The sequence below is a fragment of the Sphaeramia orbicularis genome, chromosome 5 (genome assembly GCF_902148855.1).
Source record: "Sphaeramia orbicularis chromosome 5, fSphaOr1.1, whole genome shotgun sequence".
Classification (NCBI taxonomy): Eukaryota; Metazoa; Chordata; class Actinopteri; order Kurtiformes; family Apogonidae; genus Sphaeramia; species Sphaeramia orbicularis.
In genome coordinates, this window is record NC_043961.1 from 6938544 (window position 1) to 6957394 (window position 18851).

General features: G+C 36.2%; 2 protein-coding genes across 2 annotated transcripts; both read left to right on the forward strand.

The window, feature by feature from the left end:
* The first annotated feature begins 1087 nt into the window (after positions 1-1087).
* On the forward strand, positions 1088-9506 carry nuf2 (UF2 component of NDC80 kinetochore complex). The gene is made up of 13 exons (XM_030133566.1): positions 1088-1319; positions 3359-3433; positions 4549-4625; positions 4726-4787; positions 5607-5704; positions 5823-5896; positions 6313-6406; positions 6482-6544; positions 6637-6774; positions 6858-6998; positions 8088-8263; positions 8942-9077; positions 9170-9506. The coding sequence occupies exons 1-13, from the start codon at positions 1197-1199 to the stop codon at positions 9275-9277; spliced, it is 1365 nt and encodes a 454-aa protein (XP_029989426.1). The 5' UTR covers positions 1088-1196; the 3' UTR covers positions 9278-9506.
* A 3602-nt stretch (positions 9507-13108) lies between these two features.
* On the forward strand, positions 13109-18389 carry barx1 (BARX homeobox 1). Its single transcript, XM_030133568.1, has 4 exons — positions 13109-13667; positions 14881-15172; positions 15950-16034; positions 16878-18389. The coding sequence occupies exons 1-4, from the start codon at positions 13466-13468 to the stop codon at positions 17043-17045; spliced, it is 747 nt and encodes a 248-aa protein (XP_029989428.1). The 5' UTR covers positions 13109-13465; the 3' UTR covers positions 17046-18389.
* Positions 18390-18851: the final 462 nt, after the last annotated feature.

Genomic DNA, 18851 nt, shown 5'->3' on the forward strand with positions numbered 1-18851 from the left:
GCTATATTTCCTTATGTGTACATCTTTCTGTTAATGTCTGGTTAAACTGATTTTATACTATTATATTTATCAAAAACTCTAATTATGAGAAATGTAGAGATAGTCTTTTATCATTATTATTATAATTATTATTATTATTATTATTCCCAAATTCATACTGGACATATGGTATATGAATATCTGGAAGTCTTTAAACATATTCTTATGTCCTTTTCTTTATTTGGTAAATAACACAAATTTGATTTTTTCTGGTTAGGATTTAAGGTTTAGGATCGTGTTAGGGTTGGGTTAGAGTTAGGATAAGACTACAGATTATTCTAATCCACACACACCCACAGCACACACTGTTCATGCTTCTGATTTCTGAAGCAACAGGAGCGTGTAAGCAAAGAAAACCAGACTAAAAAACAGTTTTTATCACTACTGACCCACTGACTGACTGTAACTCAGATCTGTACATATTCTTGTATAGTTGCACAACAGTAATAATATTTGCACTCAGCGTCTTACCACTGCGACAGTATTTTGTATCTTGCACAATCTTTATTTTTTTGCACCTTGATACACTTACTCTTTGCAGAGTACTCGCTTCATTTTATTTTACCTTTTTATTTTTCCTTGTTTAGTGTACAGTTTATTTCCTTTAATGTTTTGGTTTACATAGTTTAAATTGTTTTAATTGTACAGTTTATTTCCTTTAATGTTTTGGTTTACATTGTTTAAACTGTTTTAATTGTACAGTTTATTTCCTTTATTTCATTCTACTTTAGTTTAATTGCTTATGTTAGTCGTGTGAAGGGAACTTGCAAAATAAGAATTTCATTGCTCAGTACTGATGTGTATATGATGACAAACTTCTTGAATCTAATCACATTGTGGTTTTTATTTTATTTATTATCTTTCAATTCTTTCATGATTTACAATGCTCCTTTTAATTCATTTCGTTTTACTTCATTTCATTGTAATGTTTGGTCTCCAGCCACCAGAGGGCACCCGTTCACTATGTGAACTTTCCGTCTGGCAACAAAAGAAGAACCAAACAACCAATCAGAGGCTTTGTTTGCAACTCAACAAGGAAGCAGTTTTAAGGCGCCAATTTTGTTTCGTCTTCTAAACAAACTAGAGTACCGTCCATGGTTAAAACCCAACTGCTTCGGATTTTATCTGCTTAAACGGAGACTAAATAGCGAGCGAAAATGACTGAAAATACATTTCCGGTGTACACTGCCGACGCGATAGTGAACTTTTACCGAACAGAAGTTCTCACCGGTCAAGAAGCAAAACACTTCACCAAGAGCGACTTAACGCCCGTCCCAAAGGTAAAGAAGCACGGACACGGAGTCTGAGGAAACACCCAGAATTTAGAACCATAGTGGGAAAAACACCGTAACGGTTTGTTCGGTAAATGCTGCTTAAGATGTAGATGTGAAATTCCCTAAATTCAATTTAATAACACCATGTGAAAGTACAGGAATTGCCCTAAATTTTGACACCAAGCACAACTTGCTTCTATAAATCCTTCTATGTTAAATGTTCAAATTAAATATGGACGTTTTTGCCCCCATATTTTAGCCATTTATGGCTAAAATATGGGATTTATAGAAGCAAGTTGTGCTTGGTGTCAAAATTTAGGTCAATTCCTGTCCTTTCACACGGTGTCTTTTATTTTGTGATCCTGCCTATCCCACATGCTGATATTGACCTTTGAATCCGAAGGTCGTACAGATATTTTTGATTTTCAGCTGTTCATATATCATACATAACAACATAAGACCTTCATTTTACACAAATCCATTCCCTAAGTAGCCAACACATAGCACATAAAATTTCTAATGAATATGATTAGTTTTTGTGTAATGAGTGGCCAAAAGTAGCATTTTAGAAGTTTGTGATGGATAAAATCTCAACTTTGTCATTCTCTGTAACATGCAATTATAAATTTTAAGTAAGTATTTTAATTTCTTAGGACTACAGATTCCTGTGAAAGGATTCTGAAAATTTCAGACCTCTAGCTCTTGTTCAGAAATTATAGAAGCCTGAAAATAGACGAAAATTTAGTCTTAATTTTGGTCGCAATTTTAGGGTACCTCCTACCTACTTAAATGGTCATAACTTTGGAACAATTTACAATTAAGCCTTGAAATTTAGGATTTTTCCATCATATATAATGTACTAGAAGTATGTAAAAATTTAGAAAAATCTGAGAGGGTCAGGTGGGGACCACTTGATGAAATTAAATGGAATACCCTTCTCTATTCTTTCCTTATACAACCTCTTAAACTGAAAAATAGTTGTACAGCTCTTCTCTTTCATTGCCAAAGAATTCCACATCCTGACACCCACAACACAAATACACATTTGCTTCACATTAGTCCGAACCCTTTACTGTTTAAAATTAAACCTCCTTCTATGTTCTTCATCCTGTGATACTAAAACAAATAATCTCTGCAAATTTGCTGGCAAAAGTGTGTTTCTCCCATTAAACACATTATACAATACAATACAAAAATACAGCATGAAGGCTGAAACCTATAGGCCCCAAAATGAGTCTCAGTTCACATCAGTCACTTTGTTGTCATATTGAAGTGGGTGATCGCTCCGGTGTTTGTTTAGTCTGGTTTTGAAGGTACTGAGTGCCTTTGCCATCTCCACATCTTCAGGCAAGTTGTTCCAGGCATTTACCACAGGCTGGGAAAGGCATGACATCTAATAAGACTAGATTTATGGCCATATATCATCAAACAATAGTACTGATTAATATCAAATTTACACAACATATAAATAAATCTCAGTTCATTCACAACACATAGATTTATTAAAAAATAAATAAATAAATTTACGTTAAAAAATAATTTACAGTTGTGTAAAACAGAATTTGATTGTATTAAAATGCCAATGACCATAAGACTTGTGCCATAACATGTTTTGTAATTTTCTTTTTGCTAAAATGGAACATTGGTATTAAAAAAGTACTGATTAGAAGCTATATATTTATACAAAACCGATGTGTCCTGCAAAAAAATTGGATAAACAAAATATGCAATGTAGAGTGGAGGAAGGATAATACACTATTTACCATGTCACACTTTTGCAATGCTGACATTTTGTTTCTGTTTTTTATATTTTACCTTGTTTTATTTGATTTGATTTTAATATTTTTAATGCTTTGATTAATTTGTGTTGTGCTTTTATTCTTCTGTACAGCACTTTGGTCCACTGTGGTTGTTTTAAAGTGCTTTATAAGTAAAATTGGATTGGACTGGATGTCTGTAAAATTAACTTATAGCAATGAGAGACTTAAAGGAATCTGGACCTATTAATGACTGAAGTCTTGGACCTCCTCTTTTCTGTCTTACAGCCTGAGGCAGTTCAGACACTATACATGAGGGTGTTGCATCTCCTGTATCGATTCAAACCTGAGTGTCACTCCATGGTGAGTACTCCTGACTTCACCACAGAGATCATAGACATTTATTTTTTATTTATTTAACCTTTATTTAACCAGGAAGACCCTTGAAATGAAATCTCTTTTTCGAGGGAGACCTGACCAAGAGGCACATCAGTGCAATACAAATGAACTAACAGAGGATAAAACTACATACAATTAAGACAACATGAAATGGATAAAAACCGGTTTAAGGATAGCAGTTACACACTTCTGTTATCAGTTTGACAGAAGAGATTTGAATTCACCCAAGATAATGAACTGCTGAAGCTGAAGTGAGTTTTGCAAATTGTTCCATGACCAAGGACCATCATAGGAAAAAGCTGTTTTACCAAGTTCAGAGTGGACTCTAAGGAGGAGCTGATGTGATGAGCGGGAGTTGTATCCACTGGTGGATGGAGACAGAGATATGGGGGTAGTTTGTCAATACAGCCTTGTAGATAAATCCAAGCCAATGCCGCTGCCTCTGCCTCCTGAGCCTTAGTGAAGGCCATGAGACCAGAGCATACAGTTCACAGTGATGGGTCCTGGATGCAGCATTTGGAATGAAATGTAAAGCACTGTGATAGACTGTGTCCAGACAGTGGAGAGTTGTTGCAGCTGCATTCCTGTAAATGATGTCCCCATAATCCAACACACTTAGAAATGTGTTTTGTACAAGCGTTTTTCCTAACATCAGTCTTCAAACAGCATTTATGATGGTAAAAAAAGCCAAGCAGTGCTTTAAGCTTTTTTAACAGATGTTCCACATGGGGTGTAAAAGACAGTTTGCCATCAATCCAGATACCCAGGTATTTGTAATGTGACACTTTCTCAGTGGTTTCTCCTACCAGGGTCTTAATGCTGTTATGCTCTAAGTTTTGAGAACGAGCTTTTGTAAAGTCATAAACTTTGTCATCTTGGCATTTAGGGCCAACTTCAAAAGGCAGAAGGAAACATGGAATTGATAAAAGGCAGTCTGAAGCTCATCAAGAGCCTGAACGGAGGGTGCAATAGAGTAAATTACTGTGTCACCCACATAAAGATGGTGACAAAGTTTTATCTGTTACTGTTTCTTGTCTTGGTTTTGTTCAGTCCTGGTTTTACTTTTTGTTTTCCAACAGGTTCCACTTTTGGAAAACATTCAGTATCCAGCTTATAATGAAGGGGCCACCTCCATCCTGAGCGTCTACGTGCGCATGTGAGTGTCCCAAACAACAACTAGGAGAGAAAATGTTGTCTAAAAGTACTCTAACTGCTTTCCCGTGTCACATTAAATTCTTGTGTTCTTTTCCTTCAAGGCGTCAGTTTCTGCCCATGTGCTTGGTCTATGACTTCTCACTGAATGACCTTCTAGCTCCCAGTAAGTGTATGCTTTTCTGTTTGATGTGTACTAAGATGATACATTATGACATTATGGTACTTTATGGTGTTTTACTCATCTTGTCACTATCAGTCAAAGCCGGAGGTCTCAAACATGAGGTCCTGGGGCCAAATCCAGCATGCCAAAGGGTCCAGTCTGGCCCGTGGGATGAATTTGTGAAATGCAAAAATGACACTGAAGATATTAATCATTTTAGTTCAGGTTCCACATACAGACCAATTTAATCTCAAGTGGGTTGGATCAGTAAAATACTATGATAATAATAACCTATAAATACTCACAAGTCCAAATTTTTCTCTCTGTAAATATAAACATTTTCATGTCATTTTACTGTATTTACACTAAAACAAACTATCATTTCACAAAAATGCAAATAACCTGAACAAATATGAACATTCTGAAATGTCTGAAGTGCAAGTTTACCAATATTCTGCCTGTTATTAAATGTTTTGTGTATTTGTAGATCCGCTGTGATCTGTAAGTTGTAATTTACATGTGTAAATGATAAACTAAGACATATTATTTTTAAAATTGCACTTAGTTTTCTTAAGAAATTTCAGTTCATGTTATTCACATTGTTTTAAAGGATAGTTGGTAGATGTAAACATTTTCATCACATAATTTTACTTTTTTCTGTCTAAAACGTAGAGGAAAGTTTAGAGTTGACATTATTTATATATTATTATGTTATTATTTCACTCGTACGGCCCACTTCAGATTAAATTTGGCTGAATGTGGCCCGTGAACTAAAATGAGTTTGACAGCCCTGATCTAAACACTTTTGTTCTCCTTGTGCAGAAAAACAGAAAACTCTGATTATTCTGAGTGGTATCTTGAACTTCCTTCACTTCAGGAAGCAGAGGATGGAGATGATCCAGGAGAAACAGGCTAAGTTTGTACGTTGTTTTGTTGTGAGACTCGGCAGGTGGTTAAGGGCTGTAGATTTTCAGACACTTATTTTCACCACTGACACAGAACAGCTGATTGTGTAACAGCGGTTGTTTGTGTTGTTAGAGGGCAGACATGGACCGAATCCAGGCATACAATAAAGGTAATCTGGCGGCAGAGAAGAAGATTGAGATGCTGACGTGAGTTCTAAATTAAATGTTTGTCATTAGAGCTAGATAATTGATTGGTTTACTGATTTATGCTTGACTCATTTAGTCGTGTACCGCTAATTGTTGCAGCTCTAAACTGATGTTTCACTGAGGTGCCCCTGTGATCATCCTATGTCTATTTGTTTTTTTTGTTTGTTTTAATGATGTCTGTCATCATTATGTGTATTTTTTAATTGTTTAATTTATAGTGAGCGAGTGATGTATCAGTGTTGGCTGTTTTACGTCTTGTTCTGTCACCTGCCTAAGGACTGCAGATGGAAAGAGTTATTTTTACTAATTGTGGCATATTTACATGTATTTTTTATAAAGAAATGCTCATAAATCTGTATGGTCCCTATTAAATAAACCAATAAAATAAAAAATAAAATAAGATGTCATTGTTTCAGGACCATCCCACCGGAGCAGCAGGCGGAGGCAGACGAGCTGGCGGCGGCTCTGTCTGAACTTCAGGCCACGACTGTGCACGAGTACCAGGAAGTGGTGAGTGCTCCTCCTCCGAACAGCAGTCCTGTTTGGTTTGTTCTGTCACAGTCACATTAATGTACCTCCTTCCAGAACATGAAAAATGACTCCATCGCAGAGTGGAAGACCAAAATAGCAGAGAAGACACAGAAACTGGTATGTGACTGTAAATATTTGATCCTGCTTTGGGGTAATGTTTTCATGAGGATCAGTGGGGGGAAAAAAAAGTGTGAAAATGTCGGTGACAGGCCCAGGTGAAGCTGAACGTCACCAACCTGAAGGAGGACATCACCAAACTCAAGTCTCAGATTGTGGAGTCTCCAGAGGAACTGAAGAGCCAGATGGAGAAGATGAGGGACAATGTCAAGAACATCAAGAACTCTATTGTGAGTTTGAAAAAAGGCAATTGTAGTGTAGCCCAGGTTGAACCGGTTCAGATGGAGGCTTGAGTTTTGTTTTGTCATTTCAGGAACAAACAGATGAGCGTGGGGTGGAGCTGCAGAGCATGGTGCAGAGCGTGACCCAAACTGAGGCTGAGATGCAGCAAATGTACAACCTGCTGCTGGACCTGGAGAGCAGCATGAACAACACCAAGCAGCTGCAGGAAGAGGTACAGAGTCAACTTCATGGATCCACATCTGTTCTTCTGGTTCTTTTCTGACAAAATATCCGTCTCACCCATAGAACGTCTACTTTGTATGTGGGTGGGGTCAACGGATGGACCGCCACTACTTTTTGATTCCTAACTTTTGAAACAGACGAGTTTGAGACAAATATTCCATGTAATTGTAAAGGTCTAAATGCCATCTTAAACAGACTCAAAGGGTAAAATTTAGTTTCAAATATTTTTGAATGAAAAACATCAAAAACTACTGCGTCACAGATGGACAAAAAATTAACGTCTATTTTTTGCAAGAATTCCAAAGTGAAGTTCCTCTGACATTTTCATTCTCTAATGTATTCAGTGTATACCTTAAAGCCTCTATTTTACAACTGAATAATTGGTCAGAAGAAAAAAATATTTGATTAGACCTAAATAGAAAGTTTTGAAAAATGGCAGCGTCACAGATGGACAACAAAAGTAAATATCAAATTAAACATTTTTTATTTCAATTATCTATCTATCTATATCTATATCTATATATATATATATATATATATATATATATATATTTTTTTTTTTTTTTTTTTTTTTTTTTTTTTGGTACAGTATTTACAACATACAAATAATATTAACATTATATTCAAATGTATTTTACATAGATATATTCATCTATTAATTTTAAACACTGTTTAGAATAGGACATAAATAATGTAATAGTCAAATATGAATATATTTGGAATAAATTTAGTTTATTTGAGGTTATAAAATGAACCCAGAATGACGGCACAAAACTGTCACTTTACAAACATTCACACTCATAAAACTCCTCAAATTTTTCTCCCACAAATTTTTTTCTCATTTCAAAATCCATTTTCCTGAAAATATAAGTAATTACCTTCCCAAAAATATAAGTTTGGTGTAGATTACTGTAATTATTTTTTTTTTTTTGACCAGATGTTAACCTTCCCCTGACTCCGCCCATGTGTGATAAACAAGCCAGATCAGTTTTTCATTCAGCTGATTCACTTAACTCAGTTCAGCTGTCATTGTGTGTCGTACATTATTGTCTTATTAGGTTTCATTTGTGTTTTTTAGCACCAGGAGCTGACGGTTCAGTATGAGAAGAAGCAGAAGGAGCTGAAGAACCTGTGCAGTGAAGAAGGCCAGCTGAAACGAGCTCTGGGCATGAAGCTGGACAAGGAATCCAAACAGAACATCCGCAGACAGAAGAAGAGAGAGATGAAGGAGCAACACGCCCAGGACATGTTGGGGTTCGTACTACAAGCTTTAAGATAAGATCGACTTTATTGATCCTCCAAAGGGGAACCTCAAATGGATGAGAAACCATCCTTATGCAACCTGTTCAGAGCTTCTTTCATAACTTCACACTCTGAACATTTATGACAGAATAGTTTCAAGAATTTGCCTTATTTTAAGTTAGATTTTGTTTATTAGTTTAATAAGGCACTACATATAAGCAGCAGCAATAACGGCAAAAAATTGGTTAAATAATTAAATATTTATAATAATTTATATCAATTCCTATCAGTGTGAGTTTATATATAGTCATTTATTTCTCTTGTGAACTTTCAAGATAATGTTGATTTTCACCATTTATTTGAAAAGAACCACACACTGTATTGATAATCCCTGTTTAAGTCGTTTTCTAATTCCAGTTTCATTTGCTATTAAAATCATTATTAGTCTATTTATTCATGTGTTAGAAAAATCTATTTTATTTATGATTTTAATGTCTATTCATACTTAATTTATTGAAATCCTGATCTGATCTGATGTGTGGCCTCTGTAGGGATTGTTTTTCATTTTCGCTAGAATAGAAACATTTTTCACCCTTTAACTGACAGGAAAAGGGAAATGATTTTGGGGGTGCTGTTAAATGTTTTACTATAGCAATAACTCTGTGTTGATCCCACGTACCTGTCCTCTAGGCAGTGCAACCAAATCCATCATAAACGTGAAGAGATGGCCAATAAAATCCAGGACATTTCCAACGAGACGCAGCAGCTGAAGGCCAAGATCCAGAACCTGAGAGATGTATGCAACAAAGAGACGGAAAAGGCTCAGGTAGGACCTTCACATCACCTGTCCATCTGTCCGTTTGTCTGTCTGTCAGGGTTTGTTTCACACTCAGCCTCACCTGTGTGGATGTTTTGCAGGCCCTGCTGGACACGCTGTCAACTTCCATGGACGAGCTGCACAGGAGGATCGAGATGAACATCGTGGACCTGAACCACGACGTCACCAAGATGTCTGCCAACTTTTAAAATGTTCTTATTTTAGTTTTCATCTGTTATATGCGTGTATTTATACTCAGCTGTCCTGTTGTTTTATTGAACTCGTATTTAGCTTTTGAAAACCAGCACTGCATACAGAACTGTTTGGTTCACAAAAAGTTACGTCAGTTTTACAGTTTAAATATTTTACTAAATGTGTGGAAACCACAAGTAGAACAGACAGAAGTCATTACATCTAATAAATAAATTTACCGAAAAAGTAAAAGTGCATTCATTCATTTATTACCCTGTCCTCCCTGAATGGGAGGCAAGGGGTATTGTTTTTGGTTCAGTTTGTTTGTTAACACTCTAGCAGCAAAACTATCGGTTGAATTCATACTAAATTGGGTTTATAGATTGCCAGTGACCCAGAATAGATGTGGTCACATTGTGGGAAAAGTAGGTCCAAGTTCAAATTTTTTATGAATTTTTTAAATCTTTTTTTCTCCTATTTACTTGTAATGGGAAAAATTTCAAATGTCAAAAAAAAACAAAACTTCAATTTTCTTTCAATTTACTTCAAACTTCGCACATATATAGAGGCAACTGACATGCTGACATCGGCACATGCATAGACATGATGACATCAGCTGGATTAATGCCAAAATAATCTACAATATGTGTGAGGGGTGGGGTTTGTTGTGTCTGGAACCACTTGATTTAACTACGGCGTAATACACTGAAGTAGAAACCATAAACAGTGCTGGTAAAAATATTAAAAAGGAAAAAGTTCTCAACAAAATCTTAAGAAGTTCTACCTATTTTTATCTATTTTTTTTTTACCTATTTTCTATTTTTTTGTATCCTGTTGATGCTGCACACAGAGACCTGGGAAACTTTTGTTTTGATCATGTCTCTGATCGAATGACAACAAAGCTGAGTCTGAGAATAAAGAGAATCCAAACAAGAAAATAAAATAAACAGTAAATGAATTGGCTAAAACAAGCAAATACGAATAAAAATTACATGATCCTACTGATAAAAATAAAGCAGGTTTAAGTGTTTTCTGTGTTACAGGTGCACAATGAATAAATCTTATTCTGTGCATCTTCAAGAAATACTTCAAATATGCAGCTGCAATAAAGTGTAATAAGTGTGTTTCACAAATTTGGGATTGCAATACAAAACCAATTGCTATGGAGTCTACTGGGATTTTTTTCCCCCCAATTCAGAGAAGCTTGTAATCTCAGAAGTGACCACCAGAGGGAGCTCTGTTCTACCAATGCCAGACACTTGCGCGCCATGTGGAAGTCTCTGTTGTGATGTCGACACAAACTGGCTGTGACTTTTATTGGACAGACAATAATGTCCAATAAAACTGAAGAGCTTAAGCCTTTGTTTTAGACAGAAGCTCATAAATAAAGAGCTGGGTTTAACATCAGGACTGTTTCATTGACGAGTTGTAAAAGTAATTTTAGACGCCGTATTTGAAGAACTTCATTTGATTAAAAACACATTGGATTTATGTTTTGATGTCAGACTGGTAAAACGCAGATTTAAAACTAAAAATCTCACATTTTTACACCTTACACCAAAAATATACTATAATAGAAACACATTTTTTTCCTTCTATTTTGTTCTTCTATTTTGATTTTTATAAGGGGGGATGACATTTAATTTGCTTCTTTTATGAAAAAACAACTGATAACATGACTCAGATTTCTACAGTGATGATAAAATGTCTCTCCTTTGGAATTTCATCGTGTTTTAATCTATAGAGTTCATCTCTTATGTGAATATCACCACTTCTCTTGTATATTTTCAGGGTTTTTCTTTTATATTTTCAGTTTTTTTACTCATATACATTATTTATACTTTTATGGCACCTAAATACGATTGCACATTGAATTTCACTACCTGCACAATGACAATAAAGACATTCTATTCTATTCTATTCTACAAACTTTCATCCTGCTTTTCTTCTAGTTTTCACTTCACCATTTGGAGCTACATTAGTTGTATAAATTGCGCTAAATAAATAAAGTTTGATTGAATGATTGGAGGCTTTATTTTTATTCTACATCCTCTGATTCACAGTCTTTGATTGAATGTGTACAACCCTTCCAGCCTCCTCCATAATTTACATAATGTCTCATGTATTTAAAGCATACAAGTATTAAAATATTCAACTAAAACCACGAGAGCGTTACCAACTTTTGAGGTTTTCAGTACAGACGGAACATGTGTGACTATAAATACATGACTGAAGTTGTTACACGTTTCCTGGCAGCTAACGCAACCTCCCAGAGGTGACCTGAAGGGCATTCTGTTGTGAAATCCAGAATTATTGGTATATTTTCCTCTTATGCTGCCACATAGGCCCAGCAGTGTGGTATGGAAATAATTAACCCATAAAGACCCAGTGCTACTTTAGTGAGAGTTCATATATTATTTTTTCTCTCTATTTAATCCTTCTTCATGTGATTTATTGCTATTTATCATACTATTATCCTGTCTTTTTTGCACTTATTTCAGTGAAAATCAGATATTTTCCGTTATGTATTTTACTGATCATGTACTTTAATCATCATGCTGAGATGATATTTGAGGGTTATTATACCAAAAACAGAAAAAAAAATGTGTGGAAAAAATGACTTCTATCACTAAAATCTATCATTAACTGAACATAAACCCAGTGTGTCCATCCACTGTCATTGATCCAACTCCATGGGTTTCACTGGTGAGTCAATGTTGTAGAAGATGACGGTGTTTCCACGGTAACTACGGAGCCTCTAAATGTCCAAATGGGTCATATCTGATGACCATGAAAAGATGAAGAACTGCATTTTACACCAATTATTTACATGTATTGATAGGATTAGTGGCTCTAATGTAGTGGTTTCCAACCTTTTTGTCTCGTGACCCCATTTTAACATCACAAATATTCTGGCGCCCCCAGACTCAAAACAGAGACATTTTTCTGCTAAAATGAATTTGTTTTTGATCTTGTAATAGTTTGCTATACTATGTTGTAAATAAAGGTTAATTTTAGAGGACATTTAGTCTATATAATGTATATTATTGTGGACAGAGGCAGTAAAGCCAGGTGTAGATTACTGCACAAATGGAGAATTTGATTTTCCTTGGTCAGGATGTGTACAGTCAGTCCAGCTGGGATTTACAAGGCTGACAATTAATACTGAACAAACAAGAACTCAAACTATGAATTATGAAAGAGCTGCAGCATCTGAAACTGACCACAATGAACATTTGACAGATAAACAGAACCACAGTGCTTCAGTTTCAGCTTCACTGTTTGTCATGTCTTTTATGTATTGGAACTCACCATATATTTTTAGTTTATATAAGTAAGTTTTTATTTTTATCAATTACTTGAAATATTAGGGCGACCACACCTGGGGTCCCGACCCTATGGTTGAAAAACACTGCTCTAAAGTTATTAAACATTTTAGATCAGTAGATGCTTTTGGACACTAGTGTATATTTGGGTCTTTATGGGTTAAATGAGGTCCAACTTGGTTGACTGTGGCCTTAAATATACTAACAAACAGATTTCACATTAAACAGTTTGAATGTATTCATACTCAGTGTTATATCTGGTCTTCTCTCTTATGTGTTTGCTGTTCCAAAGCATCATCACATTTATGGTGTACATGTATGGTTCAAAGTCACCTGCAGACTATTTAAAATTACCTTCTCCTTATTTTCTTCCCTTTTGCATATGAATCAAGGCAGAGTGCGGCTTTGCATGTAACTTGTGCTGTGGGAAGGAAGCGAGCAGACGAACCCTGAGAAGAGGTGGAGCCATAACGACACTCATAAAACCCAAAGCTTATTCCTCCACTCACTGCCAAGGTGACGCGCTCTGCTGACAAATAGCTCCGACCTGCTGCGGCTCACACAGATCCGAGAGGGCATGAACACGACCGGGGGCTTTTTGGACACGTTTCGGTCACAGCTTTGCTCCCGGTTCCACGTTTCCAGTGCGGAAGGAACCAAATAAAACCGTGCGTAAAACCGTGCGCACCGGGCAGGACGCGCAGAAGTCGGCTACCTGGCCTTGAAACAGCGTCTGATCGAGAACCTGAGGATAATTTCCAACTCTTCTTCTGATCTCCTGGACTATAGAGTGACCGCAGAGGGAATGTGAGATCCGGTTTGAGCATCTGAACGGGAGATAATCGGTGTAACGCGCTCGGTGACCGCAAAGCTCAGACTATGCAGCATCCCTTGGACATGGGCGCTCATTACTATCCTCCGGAAGTTCACCCGGACCACAGAACTCACCGCTACAGGAGTTTCATGATAGAGGAGATCCTCACAGACCACCCGGAGCACAAAACCTCTGCTCCGGCCGGGGAACTACTCAAATTCGGGGTACAAGCTCTGCTGTCCGCCCGGCCTTTCCACAGCCAACTGGGTAAGAGACGCGCCTGGAAGAGATGGAGAGAGAGAGAAAAGTGTAAAGCAACCAAGGAAACCAGCAATAAAAAAAAAAAAAAAAAAAACACATCAAGAATCAGGATATAAATAAATAAATAAGGGTGTATGTCATGTCAGATAATGTAGCACAAAATAAGACGTGGGATATTATTAGTAAATCTCAGTTAAGTGTAATAATTGGGAGCTGATTTTTATTATAGGAGCCTAAAATTTGTCAGGTTTGTTTATGTGAATAATAATGATTCAAATCAGTTAATTTTGTGTTTTATGTTTCCAACTAACATTAAATACTTTGCGCGTAAAAAGTGGTTTGATGGATTGTTGTGCGTAAATGTGGACTGGCGCTTATTCTTGTACACTTTAAGGTTTAAAAGTGTGATTTAGAGTCGTTACAGCTATTCTGTTAGACTGTAAAAGCATAATAGTAATAAAGTAAATAAAAGTATAGCTATATTATTTAAGAAGGATTAGAAAGAGGTAGTGCAATTACTTTGGCAGAAAATGCATATGTTTTGATATTGCATCTATTCACTGAAGAACAGCTTTAAAAAAAAAAAAAAAAAAAAAAAAAAAAAAAAATTGAAAACAAATGTAACAAAAAAATAAATAAATAAATAAAAATTACAAAGTGGATGCATAGGCTATAGATTAAAATCTGGAAGTAATGTAGTTTATTTTGTTTAGAAATGACTCAGATGTAACTGACCGTGGCCTGTTTGGTTTAATGACGCACTCGGGCTGCAAACAATCAAAACGTGTAATTTTTAATGCTTCAGAAGAAACAAAAAAAGTTATAATTAAGGGGGGGGGGGAAACAAACAGTAGAGTCACATAAGAAAAAGGAAGCTAACAGGTAAATAAGACAGACGTCTAAAGGCTCATAAAGGCCCATGGCGTTTTAGTTTATCTGTAAAAGTGTTTTTAAATATTATATTATTTTATTTTAGATGCTTTTTAATGTGCTATCTCTGTCATATCTTTTATATTTATGTCGCATTCTAACATTGCACATATCTGGAAAAGGCCCTGAACTCTGACCTTTGCGGACTAACCTATTTTTATCCGCAGACATGTTAATAACCCTCCGCCACTTTACCGTCTTAATGAACACTTCGTGGCCGTAAAACAGCAACTCTGCTCTGTTAACTCTCCTCTGTGTGTTTGCGTGTGTGTGTGTGTGTTCGGTACAGTGTTAAAAGCCGACCAGACAAGCCTGCTCAAGTTCCCCATCTCCCCGCTGTCCTGCTCGCTGGGGTCCCCGCTGGGCTCCCCGCTGCTGTCCGCCGCCACGGGCCTCCAGGTCGGCGCCGCGTCCCACCACCTGCCGCTGGACCTCCACCTCCGCGGGAAGCTCGAGCACGGAGCCGACGGAAGCAGCAAGACCAAGAAGGGCCGACGGAGCCGCACCGTGTTCACCGAGCTGCAGCTCATGGGCCTGGAGAAACGATTCGAGAAGCAGAAGTACCTGTCGACCCCGGATAGGTGGGTCTGGGGTCCGGTACCGGCGGCGGAGGGACTAGTTTACTCCGACCGTAACGGATCTACTTTATAACGGAAAACAAAATGGTGGACACAGAATTAGGTGTTATGCTAATAGGAACACTACAGTTAGCATTTATATGAAGTAGCTTTACAATTAATAAATGATGTTGTAAGAGATGAATATTTCATATTAAATGTACACGAAGTTGAAATTTATTCATCCCACAGTACTTTGTTTTTGTTTTAACAAATCTTAACATAATGGTTAAAATCAGCTCATTTACACAATAAACTCAAATAATGACATTTGCCCCCAGAGACTACAATTGAAAAAATAAAAAAAATAAAATGGATTTTTCAGATGATTTCCCACTAAATGCAGCTTATTTCACATAATTACCAGTGTTTCACTTTTTTCCATCCGTTATCCGTTTATGTGCAGCTAGTTGTTTATAATGTAGAAATAGGTCTTATTTAGCTTTAAATGTCTCTTATAATCTATGTTTAATCAACTTAAGATACTCTTATAAATTCTATAATACTATACATTTTAACTAGTCAAGTTCAGGTCATGTGTTTTTTGTGGTATAGTGTTATATTTTATTTATGACATTTTCTGGAGTTTTTTTCTGGTTCATTTTCCTCCTCATGGTGGCATTTTTTGACCAGAAGGGCTTTAACCGTGTAATTTAATCAATAACGATAAACCCTACAAGTGATATAAGGATGTGGTTAAATAAATACTTAAATATGCACTGTTTTCTTTTTTCTTTACAGAATAGACCTCGCTGAATCTTTGGGCCTTAGTCAGCTCCAGGTGAAAACATGGTACCAGAACAGGAGGATGAAATGGAAGAAAATTGTAAGTTGAAGACGATGGTGATGTTTTATCTGTGTTTTTTTGTAACTAGTTACAACAGTAACCACACAAGCATCAGGAAATATTTTTGTGTTGCATCACTGTAACAGTGTAGGTGGTTAAGTGTAGGTCAGTGGAGTCAATTAACATGGTCTGACACTGACATGTAGGTCTGATCATGCACGTCAACTGCCTTTGGCATTCATTCAACCTTTATTTTTACATTTATATTTGTACCTAACTTTCTTTTTGCATGGTTGAAAAAGCAAAAATAATGTTTAAAAAAAAAGAAAAAAAATCTATCTAGCCTATTACTCATACTCTGGATCACATTATCGTCCTTGTATATTTCACTAATGGTTTTAATGCTTGCACTATTGTTCTATTTTGCACTATTTGTACAGTTTTATTAAAAAATCGAATTCTTTCTAAAAAAAAATTTCCTATCATACATGAGTTAGGGTTAAGCTGAAGTCAAATTCCTTGTTTATATGCACAAACTTGGCCAATAAATCCAATTTTGATTCACAATAAAACAAATCACACCACATCCAGTGTAAGAAAACACTCTCCCTCTGTTCCAAGACCTAAACTGAACAAATGGGAGCAGTATGTGCAACCCCAGAACACTTGGTAAATGATTCCACTTAGAATTTACAATCTGTTTTACAATCTCTGTATTTGATTTGTGAGGAAGTTAAAGAGGAAAAGGCAGTGTTTAGTGGATTTTTCTTTGTATTTACCACAGAGCACACATTACAAGCATTCGTGAAAAATCAACTAACTGACAGATCACTTTTCTTTTGTCACATGAGTTTTTTTTTTTCTCTTATGTTTCTCGTGTAGGTTTTGCAGGGAGGAGGCCTGGAGTCCCCCACTAAACCGAAAGGTCGTCCGAAGAAGAACTCCATCCCCAGCAGTGAGCAGCTCTCCGAACAGGAAAGATCTGTTGCCGAAGCTGACCGCCAGTCCGAGGGATCCAGCTCCCACTTAGAGAACACTCAGGAGGAATGACCCCCATTACAAAATACAAAACCTCTGGACACTGAACTCGTGCATCTTTTGGGTTTTGGACCCCGAATAACTCCCTCCTCCCTCCCAAAAAAAAGGGCACAGAGATGATGCTCCAAAAGTCGGACGGCCTCGTGTAAAGACTCGCAGACCCTGCAGAGCCCTGAAGTGTGCAGGCCTCGTCCACCCTCCATCCTCCATCCTCCTGCAGTGTTTTTGTCAGTATGCATTCCCTCATGATGAACTTGCCGCTGTTGAGGAGAGAACTCGAACCTTTGCAGTAGGTCGACCCTTTATATTCTAAGGATCACTTTCACTCATCCGTTTTTGCATTCCTTTTGTGTAACTATGCTATGTTTAATTATTAAATATATTTTCACTAATATGCTTCTCTTTTATTATCAAGCACATTAAAGCCTGTAAATCCACTTTATTTATGTTTAGGGCTGCAATTAACGTTACTTTCACTGTTGATTATTTTCTCAATTAGTATTTTAGTCAGAAAATGGTGAAAGATGCCCATCGGTGCTTCAAGATGACCCTTGAGGCAAAAGATTTTCAGCGAAGAACCAGAGAATTTTATATCTTTTTCTAAAAAAAAAAAAAAAATCAACAAACCCATTAACTGATTATTAAAACAGCTGATGATTAATTTAATAAGTGCCCATTAATCGTTGCAGCTCTGTTTATATTCATGAAATCCACATCTTGTTCACATGCAGCCTAATATGGACACTTCCCATTACAAAAAGGTCGCTGGGGAATCCTGACATATTTGGCAGGTCATGTTAAAATGAACAGAAACAGACAGAAAGACACATAATAACGTATCTGAGTCATTAAATGTTGCTTATGTTAAAAGCAAGAAAATCAAGCAGCTGAGGAGAACTTGCGAGAATAAATCCTGATTTATTGTTATTACTGTGCTGTTTAATAGAATTTCTCGTTGAAATGAGTTTGACACGAGCGCCATAAACTACTGCTGATCATGTTTAATATGGGAAAGGAAGTGGAAAAGACACGGGACTCAGATGAGGAACAAGACATGTAACAAATGCCTACTGCTTTAGGACTTTAAAGATTTGCATTTTATGCAAATGCACTGGCACTAACATTTATTATGTCAAAATTCACTGTAAAAAAAAAAAACTCCATTAAGGGAAAGCATTTGTTTTAATACATTTATTTAATGATTAAGGAGGAAATGAAAGCTGAGTTGGGCTGGACTTGTATTTAATGCAGATGTTTCACTCAGATAATTCAATATTTATTAATTAAAAGTCAGTGAAAGTATATTAATGTTTTTTCTTTACACTGGAAGAAATCAAAATCTTACCAAGTGTATTTTTCTCATTTCTAGTCTAAATATCTCATCACACTTAAAATAAGACAGAATCACCTAAAGAGTAACTTTTCAGTGAAATATAAGAACTGATTTTTAGGCAATAGATCTGGAAAATGTTATTTTGAGAAACTTAATTTTCACTTGTTCCATTGGCAGATTTTTTTTTTTTTTTTTTTTTTTTGCTTAATTCAAGTAAAAATATCTTGCTTTAACTTTTTATTTTTTTTTTACTTGTTTTTAGAGGGGCATTTTTTCCAGTGTTTTATGATCATTTTCAACAGACGGGACATGAACTGTATCTTCAATTCGATGCTATAATTATATTTTTTATCTAGATAATGCGATCTTTTATTTATTGCCACTCCCAAATGCGCCTGGAATATTTTATTTGTTCCTTTTAATGCTTTTTACGGAGGATAATGTAATATTTCAGTATTTATACACTTAAAAGGACCAGACATAAT

Bases quoted from the DNA above. Each gene is read 5' to 3' on its own strand.
- nuf2 (XM_030133566.1), top strand. From the start codon at position 1,197: ATGACTGAAAATACATTTCCGGTGTACACTGCCGACGCGATAGTGAAC. The intron at 6,407-6,481 runs GTGAGTGCTCCT...ACCTCCTTCCAG, and splicing joins TGCACGAGTACCAGGAAGTG to AACATGAAAAATGACTCCAT. The intron at 6,775-6,857 runs GTGAGTTTGAAA...TTGTCATTTCAG, and splicing joins AGAACATCAAGAACTCTATT to GAACAAACAGATGAGCGTGG.
- barx1 (XM_030133568.1), top strand. From the start codon at position 13,466: ATGCAGCATCCCTTGGACATGGGCGCTCATTACTATCCTCCGGAAGTT. The intron at 13,668-14,880 runs GTAAGAGACGCG...TGTTCGGTACAG, and splicing joins GCCTTTCCACAGCCAACTGG to TGTTAAAAGCCGACCAGACA. The intron at 15,173-15,949 runs GTGGGTCTGGGG...TTTTCTTTACAG, and splicing joins TACCTGTCGACCCCGGATAG to AATAGACCTCGCTGAATCTT.